Genomic DNA, 23,850 nt, shown 5'->3' with positions numbered 1-23,850 from the left:
AACCCTGGGCTCCCAAAGTAGAATATGAGAACTTAACCCCTGCACCACGGGGACAGCCTAAAAAGTTTTACGTTTGTAAAGTAAATATCACCCAAGAAGATCTGAGCTATCATGTTAGTAATAAGTTTGTAAAAGAAAATAGGAGTTATGGCTAGCAAAGAGAGGAAGGTGGATATTCATGTATGTATGTAATTTCAGGTGGAATATTTATACATAGGTTAGAAAAGAAGTAATCTAATCCAGGAATAAGAATGTAATGGACAGGTGCAGGACAGATGCAGACTAATGTCACATATATGTCTCATACATACTCATGCTCTAAACAGCTGATGAAGTAAAAAGAGAAATTATTCATTAAAAATATTTTAAGTAGGTGGTAAAATGTAATTGGTCTTTTGCTACCAGCTAGATATAGAAAAAGAATGTTATTAGAACAAGTTAGACCCTTTCATTCGTTCATTCCACAAACGCTTATTGAGCATCTGCTATGTGATACGTAACGTGCTGGGGGCTAGGTGTTCAAAAGCTGGATGAGCTAAAAAATATAGTAGGGGAGAGAGGTGTCAAGATGATTGTAGGGGCCGGCTCCGTGGCCAAGTGTTAAGTTCCCGCTCTCTGCTGCAGTGGCCCAGGGTTCGGATCCTGGGCGCGGACACAGCACCGCTCGTCAGGCCGAGTTGAGGCGGCGTCCCACATCCCACAACTATAAGGACCTGCAACTAAGATATACAACTGTGTACAGGGGGGGTTGGGGAGATAAAGCAGAAAAAAAAAAAAGATTGGCAACAGTTGTTAGCCCAGGTGTCAATCCTTAAAAAAAAAAGAAGATTGGCAACAGTTGTTAGCCTAGGTGCCAATCTTTAAAAAAAAAAAAAAAAGATGATTGTAATGTAATGCACTTAATGCTATAATAAAGATATGTACTGGCTACAGTGGTGACAGCTTCTGTCCTCCAAACTCAGGATGTACAACAGGATGGTCTTCTACTTGTGGGGTGTGTGATCCCACAGCTTACTTTTCTGAGTACCTTTGGTGAGGATGTTTTCAGAGAAGCCATAAACAGGGAAGGTTTGAAAAAAGCAAAAACAAAAGGCATTTCAAAAAAAGTAAATAGCACCCACAGAGGAATGGAATTAGAAAACAGCATACTGTGCTGGGGTACCATGAGTGGTTCAGTGTGGAGTATGGGATATATGACGAATGCACGGGCTATGGAGGCACTTTCCATGTCATTCAAAGGGATTTTGATGTGATCCTATAGGCAGTAAGGGATACGAAGAATTTTAAACTGGAGAGTATCACGGTCAAATCTTTATTGTTTAAAAGATCATTTGTTGGTATATTAAAGATGATATTACTAGGAAATAAAAATATTACCTGAATGAAGTTGATATGGTCCTCGTCTTTATCTAGCCATGGAATATGGTACAGTGCTTCTTCAACAGTAAGAGGCTTGATAATAGGCTGAAAATCAAGTATCTCTTGTTTTTTGGCCATTATTAACTAAAACCACAAAATTTAAGAAAGGAGGTGAGCAAACCTGGTGTTCACAGAATGCTTAAAACAGTTATGGCTTTGTACTATTTCCTTCTCTTGCTCTTCTGAGATTTTTGTTCTTCCATGGAAACCGCCAACCTCTGCCCTCTTAGAGCATTTTTCTGCTATTCTTCTGAAGTCATCGATTAAACTTTTAAAAGTAAACCTTTTTACTGAAGCATAGCAGATAAGCAAAAACTGCACAAATCACTAACGTCCACTCAAAACACATTTACAGTGTGAAAACATCTGTGTAACTAGAACCCGGATTAAGAAAGAAAACGTTTCCTGCCCCCTAGAATCCTCCTTTATATTCTCTCCTAGTCATTACTCCTACCCAAGATAAGCACTCTTCTTCTATTACTGTTGTTTAGTTTTGTCAGCTTTTGAGCTTTATCTGCACGAAATCAGAGTATGCACTTGTTTGTGTCTAGTTTCATTTGCTCAACATTATGTTTCTGAGACTCATCTATAATGCTGCAGGGAGTAAAACTTCATTCATTTTCACTATTGTACAGTATTATGTTGTATGAATATACCGCAGCTTTATTTATCCCCCGTTGATTTGCATTTGGGTTGCTCCAGTTTTGGGCTTTTGTAATGCTGCTATGAGCGTTTGTTCACTGTACTTATGTACACATTTCTGTGAGGTATATGATTATATAATCTAATTTCTGGGTCTTAAGATATGTATATGTTCAAATTTAGTAGATTCTGCCAAACAATTTTGCAAAGCGATTGCATCAATTTACACTCCCACTCTAGCATTCCCACAGCTGCATACCATCGTCTACACTTGGTATTGTCAGGGTTGTTTTTTTGTTTTAGTTTAGGTATTCTAGTGGTTGTGTATTGATATTTCATTTTGATTTTAATCTGTGTTAAGCTTACGACAATGATTTTTTGGTGTCTTTCCTTTTGTTTATTGGCTGTTTGAATATCCTCTGTTGTGAAGTGCTTGTTCAAGTCTTTTTCTGATTTAAAAAAAAATGGGTTTTCTGTCTTGTTCTTATTGATTTTTAAGAGATTTTAATATATTCTGCATGTGAGCCCTTTGTTGGATATATTTATTTTGAAAATATTTCCCACCTTTGTGTGCATTGTCTTTTCATTCTCTGAATTTTTTAATAAAGAGAAATTCTCAATTTTTATGTTATTTAAATCCAATTTTCTGTTCTGTTTAAGAAATCTCTGCCTAAGCCAATATCATGAAAATTCTCATGTTATCTTCTAAAAGCTTATTCTTTTACCTTTTATAGTTATGTATAATCCATCTGGAATTGACTTTTTCATGTGGTATGAAATAAGAGTTCAGATTCATGAATGAAATAGGTGCAAGAACTCTACACAGAAACAAAACAAGGACTACTGAGACAAAATTAAACCTAATTAAGTGGAGAGATATGTTAATGGATTGAGTCAATATTAGAAAGATGTCAGTCTCTAAATTGATGTACAGGCTTACTGTGATCCCAATGGAAATTGCAGTAGACTATTTAGTGGAAATTGACAAGCTGATTCTACAATTTCTTTGAAAATACAAAATGCCAAAACTAGTCAAAATAATCGCGAAGAAAAGAGTGAAGCTGGAAGATACACACAATCAGATATGAAGATTTTTTATTGTTTCAATATGAGAGTGTCATATACATTGAAAAAGATTCAGTGATAAACAAAAAAATAAAACAAAAAAGAGTTCAGAAACTGAGTAGCACACACACAGTCACGTAATTTGTGACAAAGACTCTACTGCAGTGTAGTAGGGTAGGATGATCTTTTCTGTAAATGATGCTGGATTGACAATTCTCCATATGGGAAAAAATGTTAACTTTAACCTAGCATTGTTATGTGAGGCATTCTATATGACATTGCTTCTGTTCATTATTTCTATTGTCCTACAGGATAAACTTTCCCCATAATCGGGTATATTGGTCTTGGTTTTTTAAGTTCGAAACTTCCAGTCGTTTTAGCCATATATACACCCATTTCTTTCTATTTTTGGTTTTTGATGGTGTTATGTCTAAAAGCATGGGCTCTAGAATCAGAATTCCCGCATTAGAATACTGTCTCCTTACTTACTAGTTGTCTGAACTTGGGGCAGGTTACTTAATCACTCTGTGCCTCAGTTTCCTCCCTTATGAAATAAGGACAATAATAGTACTCAAGTCATAGGGTTGCTGTGAGGATCAAGTGAATACAGATTTACTATTATTGTTTTTTATGCTTTTGTTATTCTCCTCTTTGCATTATTTTACCATGGTCTTTTGAGGTTTTCCTCTAGTGTTTTACATTTTTTCTCCAGTGAAGATGCCCCTTTTCACAGGTCTTCCTGCTATAGTCAGGTGAAATTACAGCCTGGACCCATTAAACTGCAAAATAAGCATTAATCTAAAAATAATCTCCATTGATGGTGGCGAGTTTGTTTATTCGCACAAGGCACACAAGCATTGTGTGGTAATGGACTAACCTACAGAAGTATGGGCCAGACTATCTGTATCTTCAGGATGCTATTCTGGATACCTAGGGAAATTGTGGCAGCCGGGGGGCTTGGGACACCATATATCAGGACAAAATCCTCTTTAAACATTTATTTTACTTGTTACACAAGTGATATATGAGAACGTTTCTAAGTGAAAGTTTCAATCACTATGAAAAATATAAATAAAATGAATAAGGCTCCCATTATCCTCCTTCTCTCCTTACTACTGTTTCCTCCAGATGCAAACAATGTTAAGAGTTTCATATATTTTTGTCTAGATTTCTTTTTAAAATAGTACATAGATATAATGTGTAATATATCTTGGTGAATTTTTTCATGTCAGTACATATAGATTTTTCTTGTTAATTTACATGTAATGTTCATTTGCATGGATGTATCACAATTTACATAATCATTCACAATTTGATGGACGTGTAAGTTGTTTATAACATGTTTAAACATATATCTTTGTTTACTTTTAAGTATCTGTACATTTCTACATGTGTAATTGTGGTTTAAAGGGTGTGCATTTTTAAAGTTTTCATTTGCTAAAACTGCCCTCTAGAATGGCTATGCTCATTGGCATTTCATTCTGCCATATTTGTCTATTTTCTTATAACCTCATTAGCATTGAACATTGACAGTTTTTTCCATTATTGCTCATTTAATGGGCAAAATATGGTAGCTATTAATACTTCAGTTTCTATTTCTTTGGTTACTAGAGATGTCAAATATCTTTTCAAACATTCATTGGCAAATTTTCTTATAGTGTCTGTGAAAAGCCTGTTTCGTATTCTTTTCTCATTTTCTATTGAATTTTTTGTCTTTTTTCTCTTGATTTGTGGGAAGTTTTTAGGTATTATTGCTATCACTATTTTGTCTGTCATTTTTGTTACAAATATCTTCCACGCTGTGCCTCACTTCTTAACTTGTTTGTAATATATGTCAACACATGAGGTTTTAAATTGTATGCTGGATTATCTACTAATCCTTTCACTAATGACATCTGGGTTTTGTGAACAGTTTAATAAAACTTTTCCCACATCAACAATATAAAGATATTCTCTATATTTGATTATAACATTTGTACAATTTTTATGTTTAAATCATCATTACATCTGGATGGTTTTCTTTCCTGGTACAGTGTGAAGTATGGCCCTAATGCTATTTTTTCCATATGAACTTTGAATGTCTCAGCATCATTTATTGAATAAGCTATCATTTTTCCTAATTTGCAATGTCACGTTTACATATAGTAGATCACTGTGTATTTAGATCTGCTACTGGATTCAAGCCTGTTCCATTGATGTATTTTTTCCTAATTCTATTCTAATTCCATGTTATTTGATTATTATGGATTTGTAGCGTGTCTTACTACCTAGTAGGGTAAACATTGCCTCACTGTTTTTTTCCCTTATATTTTCATTTGTGGTAAAATACACAAAATATAAAACTTACAATCTTAACCATTTTTAAGTGAACAGTTCACGTGTTAAGTACATTCACATAGTGCAGCCAACAGCACTATTCATTTCCAGAAGGCTTGTCATCTTGCGAAACTGAAACTCTATACCCATTAAACAATAATTCCCCATTCTTCCCTCCCTGCAGGTCTTGGCAACCACTATTCTACTTTCTGTCTTTAAGATTTTTACTGCTCTAAGTACCTCACACAAATGGAATCATACCATATTTGTCTTTTTGTGATCGTCTTATTTCACTTAGTATAATGTCCTCAAGGTTCATCTGTGCTGCAGTATATGTCAGAATTTCCTTCCTTTTTAAGGCTGAATAATATTCTATTGTATATTCCACATTTTGCTTACCCATTCTTCCATCAATGAACATTCAGGTTGCTTCCTTGTTTTAGCTCTTGTGAACAATGCTGCTATAAACATGGGTATACAAATATCTCTTTGAGATCTTGCTTTTCAATTTTTTAAAGTATATTCTCAGAAGTGGAATTGCTGGCTGTTATGGTAGTTCTATTTTTAATTTTCCGAGGAAGTGCCATACTGTTTTCTACCGTGGCTATACCATTTTACATTCCCACCAACAGTGCACCAGGGTTTTTGTTTTTGTTCTTTTGTAATAGCCATCCCAACTGGCATCATGGTGTCTCTCATTGTAGTTTTGATTTGCATTTCCTTAATGATTAGTAAATGATTAGTGATGTTAAGCATCTTTTCATGTGCTTATTGGTCATTTGCATATCTTCTTTGGAGAAATATCTATCCAAGATCTTTGCCTATTTTCGAATTGGGCTGTTTGGTTTTTGTTGTTGAGTTTTAGTTCTCTCTATATTTTGGATATTAATTCCTTCTCAGATACATGCTTTGCAAATATTTTCTCCCACCCTGTGGATTGCCTTTTTATTCTGTTGATAGTGTCTTTTGATGCACATGAGACACCTCATGTGCATTTTAAAACATTTTTTAATTTTCATAAAGTGCAATTTGTCATTTCCAAGAAATCATTGCCAAATCCAGTGTCATGAAGTTTTTGCCCTATGTTTTCTTCTAAGAGTTTTAGTTTTAGGTCTTACATTTAGGTCACGGATTCACTTTAAAATTAATTTTTGTATATGGTGTTAGGTAAGGATCCAACTTCTTTCTTTTGCATGTGGATATCCAGTTTTCCCAGAAATAGCATGTAGTTGGATTGCATCTTTTTTTAAATTTTTATTTATTTTCTTTTTATTGAGGTCATAATTGGATCATACTTTTTAACCATTATGCCAATCTTTGTGTTTTGATTGGAGAGTTTAATCCATTTACCTTTAATTAATTACTGATTAGGAACCATTTACTTCTGTTGTTTTACCATTTTTTTCTACATGCCTTATAGTTTTTTTGTCCCTCATTCCCTGCATTATTATCTTCTTCTATACTTAGTTGATTTTTTGTAGTGAAACATTTAAATTCCTTTCTCATTTATTTTTGTGTATATTCTTTAGTTCTTTTCTTTTTGGCTACCATGGAGATTACATTTAACATTCTAGAGTATAACACTCTAATTTGACTTTATACCAGCTTACCTTCCACAACATAAAAAACTCTACTCCTTTTATAACTCCATTCTCACCCCTTTCAGTTGTTGCTGTCACAAAATTACATCTTCATACATTATGTGTCCAAAAACGTAAACAAATAATTTTTTAAATGCATTAGTCTCTTAAATTATGCAGAAAACAAAATGTGGAGTTACAAGCCCAAGTAATAATAATACTAATTTTTAGACTAATAACTGTTTTTTGAAAATGTATTAGTCTCAAATCATGCAGACAACAAAAGTGAGTTACACACCATTATTAGAATAATGCCTCGGGTGGTGAACATGATGTAATGTATACAGAATTCGAAATATGATGTACATCCGAAAAAAACAAAAATTAAAAAAAAATTAAAAAAAAGAATAATGTCAGCTTTTATAATTGCCTATATATATACCTTTACTGAGATCTTTATTTCTTCATATGGATTTGAGTTATTGCCTAGTGTTCTTTCTTAAAGATTGGCACCCGGGCTAACAACTGTTGCCGATCTTTTTTTTTTTTCTGCTTTATCTCCCCAAACCCCACCATACACAGTTGTGTATCTTAGTTGCAGTTCCTTCTAGTTGTGTGAGTTATTGTCTAGTGTTCTTTCATTTCAATCTGCAGGACTCCTTTTAGCATTTCTTTCAGGGCAGGTCTAGTGGTAATGAATTCCCTCAGCTTTTGTTTATCTGGGAATGTCTTAATTTATTCCTCACTTCTGAAGGACAGTTTTGCTGGATATGGGATTCTTGGCTGACATTTTTTCCCTTTCAGTACTTTGAATATAGCAGCCCATTTACTTCTGGTCTCCAAAGTTTCTGATGAGAAATCTGCTTATAATCTTGTTGAAGATAACTTGTATGTGATGAGTTGGTTCTCTCTTGCTGATTTCAAAATTCTGTCTCTGTCTTTCAATGGTTTGATTATAACATGTCTTAATATGGATCTCTTTGAGTTCATCCTACTTGGAGTTGACTGAGCTTCTTGAATGTTAATATTCATGTCTTTCATCCTATTTGGGACATTTTCAGCCACTATTTTTTCAAATATTCTCTCTGTCCCTTTCTCTCTCTCTTCTCCTTTTGGGACTCCCACAATGCATGTGTTGGTCCAGTTGATGGTGTTCCACAGGTCCCTTAGACTCCGTTCTCTTTTCTTCAGTTTTTCTTTTTGTTCCTCAGATGTGATCATTTTCATTGTCCTAACTTCAAGGTGACTGATTCTTTCTTCTGTCCGCTCAAATATGCCCTTCATTTCTTGCCACATGGGTATTATATATTTTATGTTAAGTTCATACTTAACGATTTAGAGTTTTTAACTGCTATTGTGAATAGAATATTTGTCTACATTTTCTTTAATTGGGGAAGAATTTTGAATATTGATCTTGTTTCTGGATATGCTATTAAATTATCTTATTAATTCTACAGCTTTTAAGTTAATTCCTTAGAATTTCAAATTAAACAATAAACAAGTAATAACAATTTTCTTCTCTTTCCAAAATTTCTAGCTCTCGAGTTCCTTTCTTTCCTTCTTGACTTGGCTAAGGCCTCCAGCACAGAATTCAAGACTTGGAAGGACACTGTTCATTCTTCTTTTGTTCCTGAATTTAATAGGAATACTTCTAAATGTTTTGCCATCCAATACAATGTTTGCTTCAGATTTTTAATAAATACTTTTTATCCAGTTAATATTCTCTTATTAACCTTGTAAGATTTCTTTGAACATTCTGATTGAAGGCTGAATTTTATCAAATTGTTTTTCTTCTTTGGTCTATTAATAAGTGAGCTATTTAGCTATTTTGGGAGATAAAACTTTCTTAGTCACAGTATGTTATGCTTTTAATATATTGCCAGATTCAATTAGCTACTATTATGTTAAGAAGTTTTATATATGTAGTCACAAATATAATAGCTTTATGGAATTTTTTTTTCTTACAGTATTCTGAATTTGGGGAATAAATTTTGCACTTACAGAATGAGTTGGGATGCTCTCTATCTTTTCACACATCATGGTACTATTTAAAGAACTTAGAGAAATGAAATGTAGTCAATTCTTACCCTATAGTTGAACCCTATAGTTCTTATACATTATGGTTTTTATGGGAAAAGTTGTTTCAGTGTCACAGATAATTCCCAGGAACATATTGATACCTACTCAAACCTAGGCTGAAGAATAGTTTCATCATACCCTTGATTTGGGAGGAAAGTATAGAAAGAGGTGGTCCCTCATTGTGGTAAGAAAGGAAAGAGAAGTTGACCACTGGGGCTTCAGGAAGGAATCTCTCTATGATGGGTGCTTTTCTTTAGACAATTATTTTAAGTTAGATATTCATATCTTAGGGATGGCCTATATACAAAAGAGCCAAATGTAGGTCTGAAGATCATGAATGACCATATATCAAGTAAATATATTTTCTTTGAAAATATTCTATCTTACCTTATTAATTTCAGAGCCTTCAATTTTATGAATAATTCCTTTTAACCTGAAAACTCTAACGATTTCTCTAGCCAAACTGAGCATGACAAGAATCTCCTCCTTTGTTTTCATAGTGACAACAATTTCTGGGTGATCATACTCTAAGTAGCCTGCAAAACCACGAAATATTTTCAGAAGAAATAAGGACATTGTTTAAATATTTCAAGTGGACATTATGCTAATATTTCTGTTCTAAACCCATGGAGTAAAACCCTCAACACAGGGAATGGTATCTCCCCCTGATGAGGCCTCTGCAATCAATCATCATTCACCAGTAGTTGCAGAGTCCCGCCTGCCATTTTCTTGTTAGCAGCTCATACCTATGCCTTAGCTCATGAGGGACAGACAACTCTAGTCCTAGCATTAACAATTATGCTGATCCACTTGCACTGGACACCGTGAGGCTCTTCTGGGCTCTAGGTCTGGAGTTCTTGTTCAACTTTTCTATTCTGTTTAAATCAGGATTTTTGACTACTGACTGTGTGCTTAGATACGGCTTCTGATTAAGTCCTTTCACTCAGCCTGGGTCATTGTCCATCTACCCTGCCTGTATATCTAGATAACTCTTCCATCTCCCTGTTTTATCTGGATTACTGAATGTCCATGAGAGTTTCATCCACTTAGATTTTACACTTGCCTTTTTGTTGGTCAGGACCTCTTGTCTGGCTTGACAACTACATGCCATGCAAGATCTCTCGAGTTTGGCCTCATACCCAGGCTTGCTGTATCCTTTTGCTGCCCACCAGTTGGGACCAAATCCTCTTCTCCTCACACATGAACATTATACTACAGGAATTTGTCTGTCCCACTCCTGGGATTTGTCCTGCACTGAGAGCATGACCTGGCATGACTCAGAGAATAGGCTGTTGTCATGTTTGGGCATTGAACCTCCCAGGAGTCATAACAGAGATTTTGTGAGACTCTGTTCTGATTTCAACTCATTATAAAGCTTAAGTCCTCAGATGGCAGCTCTGTGGCAACTGGAAGGAAAAAGTAACTTCTTTCCTGTGTTGTGCAGAAAGGTATGTATACTTCTGGTATGAAAGAAAATAGAATTTATAAGGTGATAATAACGCGTAATCATGGCATGCTAATGTGTTTTCTTTAAACAGAAATTAAAAGCCCTTCACTGTGGTATAAGGCAGAGAGAATAAGTGTGGAGAGATAAAATTACATTATGCCCATCCAGCCAAAGATATGATCATGTGGATTGTTGAAGTTATTCACTTTATTATTAATGGTAAGTAGGTTTCCTCAGAGAGCAGTTTAGTTATCAAAACCATTGCCTCTCTGAAGTAGTGATAATAAGAGATGGTCATGCTGAATCTTTAGGGTGAGAGATACCTACCTAGTTCTTTCATAGCATGTCCTGTATTCCTCGTTAGCCTGCTTAATAACATCTACGGAACAAAAGAAGCGTTATCCCCATTGGAAAACAAACTCTCAAAAAAGGCCTTTACATTTGCATCTGATTGATTTTTAACCCAAATTAAGAACTTTAAAGAAAAATATGATGGAGAGCCTTTCAGAAATTAGAATTAAATTTTGTGCAGTGAATTTAATTTTGCTCCAGCAAGAGTGATGGAGAGGATATGTGGTATTAACTAGGCTGATTCTGAGAAGCCTGAAGGTGAGTCATATATTTTTCCTTAAAGTAACTTGCTTTAGGATGCTATCGATTCCAAAAAATGTGAGAATTGTAGATACTTTCCCATTCAACTTTATGAGAACCCCCAAATTTGGGAAACAGGGGCAGCTGCACCTTAAGTGAGGTAAGAGGTTTGGCCAAGCTGTGTAAAAGCAAAAATGAGGACTAAAACTGAGCAAAATCCTAGAGATTCAAATAATTTTGTATTTCCTATTGTGTACCCTCAGATTTCAGTGCTAAAAATGAGTGGTTAGAAAAGGTAACAAAATTCAGGAAAATAGCTTGAAAGTTACAGGTAGTGAAAAGAGGAAAGATACTGCTTTTTGTGTTCTCCTTTACATATTGAATGTTCAATTTTCTCAACTCCAAAGCTTTGGGCATGTAAAATATAGCACTCAAATGTTCTAAATTTCCTTGAAAGGTAAATATTTAATTCCATAGCTGACAAACTTGTGGCTATGTATCAGTGTTAATCTGCCTCAACGGAGAAAATAAGAAATAAAATCTGGAACTTAGGCCCTAGAATTCCCTTTGCTGTTTACCATCTATGTGACTTTCAGCCTAAATCATTTAATGTCTCTTGGCTTCATTTTTTTCATCTGCAGAAATAAGGGAATCCAACAACTTTTCCCTCTAGATGACTTATTGTTACTTCTCCCCATTTGCCAGATCCCCATCCTTTACTTCTGTTACTATTTACTGTGGGAAAATCAGGAATAGAGAGAGACAGAAGGAGCCTGCAGGAATTATGAGGAACCTCTGTTTGTTCAACATTGCCTTCACTTCTGATCCTCCAATATTTCCTATTTAATGCATCTGTAGCTTGACCGATCCTGGAATTTGCATGAAGAGGAGATGACCATTGCACATGTATTTCATGATAGCTTCCAAGAGCCTTGTAACTTCCTAGTCACAGACATTTCAGTAAGGAGGCATTTGAGTAATCTAAACGTAGATTAGTTTAAGCTTTTACAAAAATTACTTAGCAAACCAGGAGTCAAAGACCGCATCTACATAAATAGACAGAAGACATTATAGGGGCAATGGAGGGGTGAAAGGAATAAATACTCTTCTTAGTATTTAAGGTTTTCCTCACCTTTTTAACCTGTTTAGAACTTGCAATCTGATCAATTATAGTCATTATGTCTGCTTCACCTTGGACATATCCTTTTAGTATAGCATACCTAAAGGACAGCTGATGACTCATCTTTTTATCTATTATTTGCAGCAACTTTGGTGTTACAAGCTGAAAAAACAGGGCTATTATTTAATATAAATTGTACAAATGTTAGTTGATTATATGTTGATTAGTCTAAATTAAAATAGACAGTAAGATGAAATGGCATGCCCTCAACAGTAACTATAGTAACCCGTCAGGGTTCTTAGTTATTTTATTCATGTTATCTTTATAACTTCATGGCTTCAGCTATTTCCCTATAACTAATAATGTTGGGCACCTATGTGAAGTTATGACTTTATTCTTTACTTATTTCCCTTATAGAGAATTAGATTCTATTTTCAACTGCTTTAAATACTTGGAAAACAATGTGATTAATCTGTGCTTAGGTCATAAAATGGCTGTCTATAAAGTACTGCCACTTTTACCTGCTAAATCTCCTCCTAAACTTCCTACTAGATGGTTCATTTGGGTTAGAACCTGCCATACTCAGACTCCATGTTTGACCCCACAATTAACTTCTTGTTGTTCATTTGCTGAGATTTCTGTCTACAGGTTATCTGTTACCAGAGTGCACTCCCCTAACTTCAGCAGAATTGGCTATTCCTATGTTTTCCAATCTATGCTTCACAATCTCTATACTCATATAGAAAACAAATAATTACCCATCATGCTTGGTATAGAAAGATGTATTAGACAAAGGTCATTTTTGATACTTCAATTTTATAATACAAATTTATATAATACAAAACGTATATTTTGTGGTTTCTTGATTTGTATAAATGTGTACTATTTGCTTTATCACAATGAATGGTTTGTATGTGTGTTTGTTTTGTTGATTTCCATCTTTTATTCCAGGTATCTGTAAGAATAAACATTACTTTGGGGTTAATCTTTATTTACACTAATATGGAACGTTTCATGTGCTCTCTATTCAAAGGGAAAGCTGTGATGAGTATTTCTATACTTTTATAAGCTAAATAAATTCTAATATAATTTGGATATTCATAATATGTTACAAAACTTAATTTGTCAAAGGGATCTAAAATTTAAAATATAAACATCAGCCCAACAGAGAGTGGAAGCCATAAAACTATAAACTGGTTTTAGTCCATATCTCACGAAGCAGTCAAGAGAAATTTGAAATTACACAATTTAACAGTTCTTTACCTTCAAAATGCGTAGTATGCGAAAAAGCCGAACAATTTTTATAAAGACCATGGTTTGAATCAAATCAAAAGTATAATCAATGGAGTTTGTCTCAATAAGTATTACGTCTATGATGCCAACTATTGTAATTGCTAATTCAAATAGGTTCCAGGTATGTGAAACATATTTCTTCCTCATTGCTGCTATCTGTTGATTTAAAAAGAAATTATATTATCTTGTTTGTTTTTGTTTTACTACAGCATTTTCTCCAATAACTAAAACATCACTTAGTTAGGTTTTTCTCTGATCTACCTTAAGACTCCACTTGTCTGAAATACTTGTAAGTGATCATAGTAATTTGAAATAAACGGTTAACATATTGAAGCATCTATTCCAAGGGAGAAAATATTCAAAATATCTACTAGTTTATGATCATTTATTCATTCATTCCTTCTTTATCTCAAAAAACTTTCATTGAAAACCTACTTATAGCTAAGAGAGCGGGAGATGTCAAAGATGATTGTGGATTTCAGCCTGGGAAATTAGTTTTCCAGTGGAACTTTGAAGGAAAAGTAGGTTCAGAGAAGATATATGTGTTTCGAATATGCTGTTTGAGATGTTGGCACAGTATTTTGTTAAAGAGATCCAGTCATCAGTTGTCTATATGGTGTGAGGCTCTGGATAAAATCTGAGCTGGAGATAGGAATTTGGGAGTCATTAGACCATGGATGGCAGTAGATACCAGCGAAGTGCACAAGATAGCATGACCTATGAGGCTCTTTATTATTTAATTCACATCTATGTTTCTTGTCTCATTTCCCACATCCTCCACACAAATTTGACACCTCTCCAATCTCCACCCTGACCAACATATCCCTAAACTTCTGTCATTGGGCATGATGCTCCTTGCATGTGTCACAGTGTTGCCTCTAAGTTTTCCCTTGTTTCTGTTGCCCATTATGCTACGTATTCACGTATTTATTCTCTAGTTTGACTCCTATTCATTATTCAAAATTCAACTCATGCATCTGCTTTCCTCAAAAGTCTTTCTCCTCTGACCCTACTATTCTGTGTAAAAACCTCTTGTTTTTTCTTATAACACCCTGTGCGTTTCTGTATTATAATGTTTAAGATACTGATTTGTAATTTTGATTAATTTGTTTTCCTTTAGCAGCTTGGTCCCCCTACCCCCTATGATTCAAAGAATGTGTAGGAGACAGACATATTCATGCCCCAGGGAAAGCCTATGCTCCATTATAAATTAAGAAATTGCCACGTTTATTAACAGACTCTTGTGTGTTTAGTGGTAGAGAGTCATTTCTCTTGAGTCTGCTCACATTTGGCTGGGCTGAGGAAATTCAGTGTCTGAATCTAGGAAGTAGAAGACCAGATCCTGGTCTTGTGAGGTCCTGCCCAAGTCACTGTTTAGCCTCTTGTAGACGTCTCATTTCCTTCTTATGGAAACAGAGTATATAGGTTGGGTCATTCTCTTAGGAACTTGAAAAAACAGGTATAAAAGTTAAGACTTTATCCAGATACCAAATATTCAGAAACATGAAGGAGTATTCTGGAGGTCACTAGAATAGAGTCACAGGAGAGGAAGAGCCTGGCATAAAAGGATAGCGTAGACTTCAAAGGAAGAGGGATTTGTTGAATATAAGGTTGTCAAAGAATGGCTGAAGTTCAGGTAATGCCAGCCTCTGGCTCTCGGATGCAGAAGAGTGATTACCCTTCCTCTGGGAAAGTTTCAAAAAACCCATTCCTCTAATAGGTTAAGGAATGTTTTGGGAAAATGTTGAAAATACAAGTATGGAATTCTAAGGCAGCACTGTATATTAGAAAGAACACAGAGTTGGCCCCACGGCCAAGCGGTTAAGCTCGCGCTCTGCTTTGGTGGCCTAGGGTTTTGCCAGTTTGGACCGTGGGCACAGACATGACACCACTTATCAGGCCATGCTGAGGCAGTGTCCCACACAGCACAACCAAAAGGACCACAACTAGAATATACAACTATGTACTGAGGGGCTTTGGGGAGAAGAAGAAAGAAAAAAAAACATTGGCAACAGATATTAGCTGAGGTGCCAATCTACAAAAAAAAAAAAAGAACACAAACTTTGAAGGACTGGATTCCAACTTTACTATTCATTAGCTGTGTGACCTTAGACAAGTTACACAACTTATCAGAGACTCAGGTCCCTCATCTATAAAATGCAAGGCATAAACACAATGGATATTTAAAAAGGCACAGTACAAAGAGGGCAGAACTGAACTAAATAGTAAAGAGAGTGAAGGAAATGATAAGTGAAGGCGAGTTTGCAGATTGAGCAGTGAGGATGAATCTTGACTTAAGTAGAAGGGAGAGTCAAGAATGGGATCGCACAGTTGAGAACATCCTTTCAGCTATGAAGTGTGATGACACCTCTGCAGTCCAGTTCTGCTGTCTTAAGTGGGCCTGATTGAATGAAGCGGTGGCTGTGATGGCTATGACAGCAGCTTACATTTGGCAAAGTACAAAGAATAATAGAGCTAGAGGGATCTTCATCTATCATTTAGGCCAACCCTGACATTTTCTAGAAGAACAAATGGAGGTTGGGAAAAGATCAGTAACTTGATAAACAGCTAACAGTTTGTCAGAGAAAAACAAAACCAGAGCCAAGTCTCCTGACTCCTGTTCAGTGCTCTTTCTACTATAGCATGTATTACATGATTTCTTTCCTTTTTTTTTTGCTTTTTGGTGAGAAAGAAGGGCCCTAAGCTAACATTCGGTGCCAATTTTCCTCTTTTTGCTTGAGGAAGATTGTCCCTGAGCTAACATCTGTGCCAATCTTCCTCTATTTTGTATGTGGGATGCTGCCACAGCATGGCTTGATGATGGTGTCTAGGTCAGCAACCAGGATCCAAACCCGCGAATCCTGGGCTGCTGAAGTGGAGTGCGTGAACTTAACCACTATGCCACTGGGCTGGCCTCCATATTAAATGATTTTAGGGAACACCTCACTAACCCTAATTGTCTTTTTTTTACTCTTAGTTATATGAAATCTCCTATGGTCTTTCCAACTAACTTGGAATTTTTTTACGTACAGTGTGATTGAATGTAAATCCATCCCCACCTTCCAATATCATGGCTCAGCAGTAGCATTTAAATTTTCCAGTAAAGATTTGAAATTCATTTATTTTGTCCAAATATAAGATTTAAATTCATCTATTTAAATCTTTTTGCTAAAAATATTTTATATTACAACTTGTTGAACCATATGACACAATATTATCAGTTTGTGAGTGTATATTTTCATTATTTAACAACTACGCTTATATTGGACTTAAAAAATCAAATTATGAAATGATTTCAAATATAATTGAATACCCAGTAATCTACCTATCCAACAGTATATCTGTCTAGTACAAAAATAATGAAATGACCAACCACGTACTCACCACCCTGCTAAGTTTAAGAACACTGCCAACACCTTTGAAACTCACTCTAGGTCCCTTTGACACACACCATTTTAAAATTTGTTTCTGCAAATACAAACTCAGTCCTTAAAGTATATATATTTTCTATTGATTTACCCTAAGAAATCATCATTAAAAATTAAAGCTTGTTTGAGAAGTGAGGGAGAATTTCATACACTCCTTTAGAAAACTGTCTGTAGCTAATGTTGAAAAATGAAGTTGGGAAATCTTCCTCTTAGAAAAATAACACATTCACACACACACACACACACACACACACACACACACACACACACACAGTTAGATTACCTTAAGTAGGGCCTCCAGGATATAAAATGCAAGAAAAGAGTAGTTAGAATGTCTTAATTCCTGCTCGTAGATAGTATTTAACCCGGGTATCCAAGAAATTATAATAGGAAACAAATTCATTAGTATCACAAGGTATCCAACGTACTCGAATTCATCAGTAAATACTATTTTATGGCATATACGAAGAAAGAAATGTCTGTAAAAAAAGAGAGAGTTTTATCTGATAAAAGAATCACATTGGATTATTTTTATCATATGCTCAGTTCTGTTCTAATCATCAATAGCTACAGAGCCCAGCTTAATTCTGGGAAGTTGTCATCATTACCTAAAATTTCTGGCATCCTACTTCAGACACTGTCCTACTAATTTCCTCCTCTGAGAAGGGAACCTTCCTACACTGCTGGTGGGAGTGCAAACTGGTGCAGCCACTATGGAAAACAGTATGGAGTTTCCTCAGAAAATTAAAAATAGATTTACGGCATGATACAGCTATTTTACCACTGGGTATTTATCCAAAGAACTTGAAAACAGAAATGCATAAAGTTACATGCACCCTGATGTTCACCGTAGCATAATTCACAATAGCCGAGACTTGGAAGCAACCTAGGTGCCCATCAAGGGACGAATGGATAAAGAAGATGTGGTATTTATACACAATGGAATACTACTCAGCCATAAGAAATGATGGAATCTGCCCATTTGTGACAACATAGATGGACCTTGAGGGTATTATGTTAAGTGAGATGAGTCAGAGGAAGAAAGTCAAATACCGTATGATCTCACTCATAAGCAGAAGACAAAAACGACAAACAAACACATAGCAACAGAAGATTGGATTGGTAGTTACCAGGGAAGGGGGAGGGAGGAGAGCAAAAGAGGTGATTAGGCACATGTGTACGGTGATGGATGGTAATTAGTCTTTGGGTGGTGAATGTGAAGTAATCTACATGGAATTCGAAATATATTACGATGTACACCTGAAATTTATGCAATGTTATAAACCAATGTTAATGCAATAAAAAAAATAATAAAATAAAAAATTAAAAATAAAAGGATTGGTTTACCAAATAAAAAAAATACAAAAAAGTTAAAAAATAAATAAATAAAATAAAATACATAAGCCAACGGGATGTGATGGCTTCTCAGTGGAAAAAAAAAATCCTCCTTTGCTAAATGTCTTGAAGCTGGTTTCTCCTCTTTCTTTCTCACATTCTTCACCTCTCATTCATTTTTACTTTTACTTTTAATAGAAATACTTTTGGTCACAAGACAGGGATAATTCAAGCTGGAAATATTAAAAAAAAAACAAAACAAAACAAAGGGAATCTCTCCCACCTTCCAATAATTTCACTTCTCAAGGATGACTACTATTAACAATTTGAATATTGTTCCAATTTTTTTAATATCATCACTATCTATAAACGCAAAATAAGTTATATCATACATATTGTCTTGTAAGTTTTTTTTTCTCTTAATAGTTATCACGAGCATCTTTCCTTGTCAAGGCATAAAATCTGGAACAGATCTGAGGATGTGTGGTAGCAGAACAGTGTGGGTCCACATTTTATCAAAAAATTTAAATTAATGAATATGCTTTAAAAAATAGTTTTCATACCAAGTATGCTAGAGAGTGGAATTGTAGATGAGAGGATTTTTACGTTAAGCATTTTAATTTTATTTTTTAAATATTCAAGTAGTACAATCACGGATTATTATTGGTAAAACTCAAATGAAGCGATTACTCAATTACAGGTTGACGATTGGGTAAGTGCTCAGTCGCTTTCCCATTCTCAGAGGTAGATCTGTGTTATGTATGATCCAAAAATTTTACAACTTGGGCCTTATTTAAGAAGAAGGTGAAACTATGAATACATAGATGATCCTGTCATCAAATTGCCAGGGACCTCCAAGGCCTCAGGCAGTGCCCAGGTGAGAGAGAAGCCACAGAGTGTAGGCCTTGTTGACTGCACAGTAACACAGCCTCTGCCCTTCTCAGTCCTCTCTCCAGACTGCTTTTCTTTTCTTTCTTTTATCTTTATTTCAGCTCTATTGAGGTATAACTGACATATAAAATTGTAGATATTTAAAGTGTACAACATGGTGGTTTGATATACATACAGATTGTGAGAACATTCCCCACACCTAGTTAATGAACACATCCATTACCTCACATAATTATCTTTTTTGGAGGGTGAGACCATTTACATTCTACTCTCTTAGCAAATTTCAATTATACAATACAGTGTTATCAGCTATAGTCACCAGGCTGTACATTAGATCCTCACACCATACTCAGGTTATAGCTGAACGCTTGTAACCTTTTACCAAACTGTACCAATATATATAATATATTCTTTATCTGTTCATCCATTGATGTATGCTTAGGTTATGTCCATATCTTGGCTATTGTGAATAATCCTGCAATGAAGAAGAGAGTGCAGATATCTCTTTGATATCCTGCTCTTATTTCCTTTGGATATATACCCAGAAGTGGGATTGCTGAATCATATGGTAGTCCTATTTTTAATTTTTGAAGAACCTCCATACTGTGTTCCATAGTGGCTGCACCAATTTACATTCCCACCAACAGTGCACATGGGTTCCATTTTCTCCACATCCATCCTCACCAACATTTATTATCTTTTGTCCTTTTGAGGGTAGGCATTCTAACAGGTGTGAGGTGATAGCTCCTTGTGGTTTTGATTTGCCTTTCTCTGATAGTGATGTTAAGCACCTTTTCACGTATCCGTTGACCATTTGTATGTCTCCTTTGGAAAACTGTGTATTTAGTTCCTCTGTTCATTTTTAAAATCATAATGCTTGTTTTTTTTGGCTGTTGAGTTGCATGAGTTCTTGAAATATTTTGGATATTAACCCCTTATCATATATATGAATTGCAAATATTTTCTCCCGTTCCATAGGTTGCCTTTTCATTTGTTGACGGTTTCCTTTGCTGTGCAGAAGCTTGTTAGTTTGATGTAGTCGCACTGGATTTTTGTTTTTGTTGCCTTTGCTTTTGGTGTCAAATCCAAAAAGTCATTGTAAAGACAGATATCAAGGAGCTTACCCCCATGTTTTTTCTAGTTTTATGGTGTCAGGTCTTATGTTCAAGTCTTTACTCTATTTTGAGTTGACTTTTGTGTATGGTGTAAAATAGTGGTCTAGTTTCATTCCTTTGCATGTGGCTGTGCAGTTTCCCCAACACCATTTATTGAAGAGACTATCATTTTCCTATTGTGTAGTCTAGGCTCCTTTGTCATAAATTAATTGACCATACATTCATGGTTTTATTTCTGGGTTCTCTATTTTGTTCCATTGACCTGTCTGTTTTTATGCCAACGCCTACTATTTGATTACTACAACTTTGTAATATAGTTTAAAACCAACAAGTGTGATACCTCCAGTTTGTTCTTCTTTCTCAGAATTGCTTTGGTTATTCAGGGTCTTTTGTAGTTCCGTACAAGTTTTTGGATTTTTAAAAACTTTTGTAAAAAATGTCATTGGAAGTTTGATAGGGATTGCATTGAATCTGTAGATTGTTTTGGGTAATTGGATATTTTAACAAAATTAGTTCTTCTGATCTATGAGCACAGAATATCTTTCCATTTATTTGTGTCTTCTTCAGTTTCTCTCATCAATGTCTTATAGTATTCAGTGTACAGGTCTTTCACCTCCCTGGTTAGATTTATTCCTAGATATTTTACTCTTTCTGATGCAATTTTAAATGGGATTGTTTGCTTAGCTTCTGTTTCTGCTAGTTTGTTATTAGTGTATAGAAATGTTACTGATTTTTCTATATCGATTTTGTATCCTGTGACTTTACTGAATTTGTTTATTAGTTCTAACAGGTTTTGATGGAGGCTTTAGGGCTGTCTATATATAATATTATGTCATCTGCAAATAGAGACAGTTTTACTTCTTCCTTTCTGATTCGGTTGCCTTTTATTTCTTTTTCTTGTCTAATTGCTCTGGCTAGGACTTCCGCTACTATGTTGAATAAGGTGGTGAGAGTAGGCATCCTTGTCTTCTTCCTGATCTTAGAGGAAAAACTGTCAGCTTCTCATCCTTGAGTATGATGTTAGCTGTGGGCTTGCCATACATAGCCTTTATTATGTTTAGGTACATTCCCTCTATACCCAGTTTGTTGAGAATTTTTATCATGCATGATGTTGAATTTTGTCAAATGCTTCTTCTGCATCTATTGAGATGATCATATGATTTTTATTCTCATTTTCTTAACGTGGTGTATAACATTAATTGATTTGAGGATGGTGAACCATCCTTACATCCCTGGAATAAATTCCATTTGATCATGGTATATGACCATTTAAATGTATTATTGAATTTGGTCTGTTAATATTTTATTGAGGATTTTTGCATCTAGGGATATTGGCCTATAATTTTATTTTCTTGTAAGGTCCTTGTTTGGTTTTGGTATCAGGGTAATGCTCGCCTTGTAAAACAGGTATGGGTGTATTCCTTCCTCTTGTATTTTTTGGAAGAGTCTGAGAAGGATTGATATTAATTTTTCATTAAATGTTTGATAGAAGCCTCCAGTGGAGCCTTCTGGTCCTAGGCTTGTTTGTTGGGAGGTTTATTATTACTGATTCTATATATTTACTAGTAATTGACCTGTTGAAATTTTCTATTTCTTCCTGAATCAGAGTTGGAAGTTGTATGGTCTAGGAATTTGTACATTTCTTCTGGCTTGTCCAGTTTGTTGGTGCATAATTTTTCACAGTAGTCTCTTATGATTCTTTGCATTTGTGTAGTATCAATTGTAATATCTCCTCCTTCATTTCTATTTGTATTTGTTTGAGTCTTCTCTCTCTTTTCTTGATAAGCCTAGCTAAAGGTGTGTGTATTTTGTTTATCTTTTCAAGAAAACAGCTCTTAGTTTCATTGATCTTTTCTATTGTCTTTTTAGTCTCTACTTTGTTTATTTCCACTCTGATCTTTGTTATTTCCTTCTTTCTACTACCTTTGGGCTTAATTTGTCCTTTTCTAGTTCGTTGAACTGTAAAGTTAGGTTATTTATTTGAGATCTTCCTTGCTTCTTAATGTAGGTGTTTATTGCTATGAACTTCCCTCTTAGAACTGTTTTTGCTTCATTCCATAACTTTTGATGTGTTGTAGTTTTTTTTAAAGATTGGCACCTGAGCTAACAACTATTGCCAATCTTTTTTTCTGCTTTTTCTCCCCAAATCTCCCCAGTACATAGCTGCATATATATTTTTTAGTTTTGGGTCCTTCTAGTTGTGTCATGTGGGATGCCGCCTCAGCATGGCCTGAGGAGGCCCGCACCCGGGATCTGAAGCGGTGAAACTCTGGGCCACCAAAGCGGAGTTCGCGAACTTAACCACTTGGCCACAGGGCTGACCCCTGGTGTGTTGTATTTTCATTTTCATTTTTCTCAAGATATTTTTTTATTCTCCTTTTGATTTATTCTTTGACCCATTGGTTGTTTAGTAGCATGTTGTTTAATCTCCACATATTTGTGAGTTTTCCAGTTTTCTCTTTGTACTTGATTTCTAATTTCATATCATTTTAGTCAGAAAAGATGTTTCATATCATTTCAATCTTCTTAAATTTATTAAGACTTGTTTTGTGGCTTAGCATATGATCTGTTCTCTGTGCACTTGAGAAGAAAGTGTATGTTCTGCTGCTGTTGGATGAGATGTTTTGTAAATATCTGTTAGGTCCATCTGGTCTAAACTGTAGTTTAGATCTGATGTTTCCTTATTGATTTTCTGTCCAGGTGATCTACCCATTGTTTAAAGTGGGGTGTTGAAGTGCCCTACAATATTGTTTTGCTGTCTATTTCTCCCTCTAGATCTGCTAATATTTGCTTTATATATTTAGGTGCTCCTGTGTTGGGTGAATAATATTTACAAATGTTATATTCTCTCATTGGATTGACCCCTTTATCATTATATAATTGTATATAATGATATAATTATGTCATGATAGCATCATATAATTATTTGTCTCATTACAGTCTTTGTCATAAAGTCTATTTTGTCTGATACTTCAGTTTTATTTTGGTTTCCATTTGCATGGAACATCTTTTTTCCATCACTTCACTCTCAGCCTGTGTGTGTCCTAAAACTGAAATGAGTCTCTTCTAGGCAGTGTATAGTTGTATCATTTTTTTAAAATCCATTCAGTCACTCTGTGTCTTTTGATTGGAGAATTTAGTCTATTTACATTTAAAGTAATTATTGATAGATATGGATTTACTATTGCCATTTTGATTATTGTTTTCTGGCTAATTTGTAATTCTTTTGTGCCTATCTTCTTTTGCTTTCCATCTTTCTGACTTGACAATTTTCTGTAGTGGTATGCTTATATTCCTTTCTCTCTATCTTCTGTTTATCTACTATAGGCTTTTACTTTGTGGTTACCACAAGGCTTATGTAAAACATCTTTTATTTATAACAATCTATTTTAACTTTGCTGTGTAGAGTATTCTTGGTTAGCAGAGTTTTTTTCCTCTCAGTACTTTGACTATATCATGACACTGTCTTCTGGCCTGCAAAATTTCTGCTGAAAAATCTGATAGTCTTATGGGAGGTTCCCTTCTACAT

The 23,850-nt window shown here is 35.0% G+C and overlaps 1 protein-coding gene across 14 annotated transcripts in view; it reads right to left on the bottom strand.

Annotated features, from left to right (window-relative positions):
• The window catches only part of SLC9C1 (solute carrier family 9 member C1), a 94,416-nt gene that overhangs the window by 10,801 nt on the left and 59,765 nt on the right, over positions 1-23,850 (bottom strand). For all 14 annotated transcript variants that reach the window (XM_023623790.2, XM_070242782.1, XM_070242780.1 and 11 more), the window contains 6 exons: positions 17,264-17,459; positions 13,523-13,708; positions 12,272-12,421; positions 10,876-10,927; positions 9,489-9,637; positions 1,378-1,503 (listed from right to left, as the gene is read on the bottom strand). In XM_023623790.2, coding sequence (XP_023479558.1) covers positions 1,378-1,503; positions 9,489-9,637; positions 10,876-10,927; positions 12,272-12,421; positions 13,523-13,708; positions 17,264-17,459 — 859 coding nt within the window. The remainder of the gene's footprint in view (positions 1-1,377; positions 1,504-9,488; positions 9,638-10,875; positions 10,928-12,271; positions 12,422-13,522; positions 13,709-17,263; positions 17,460-23,850) is intronic.

This window comes from Equus caballus, chromosome 19 (genome assembly GCF_041296265.1).
Source record: "Equus caballus isolate H_3958 breed thoroughbred chromosome 19, TB-T2T, whole genome shotgun sequence".
Lineage (NCBI taxonomy): Eukaryota > Metazoa > Chordata > Mammalia > Perissodactyla > Equidae > Equus > Equus caballus.
The sequence above is the reverse complement of the archived record's forward strand: the minus strand, read 5'-3'. Positions and strand labels throughout refer to the sequence as shown.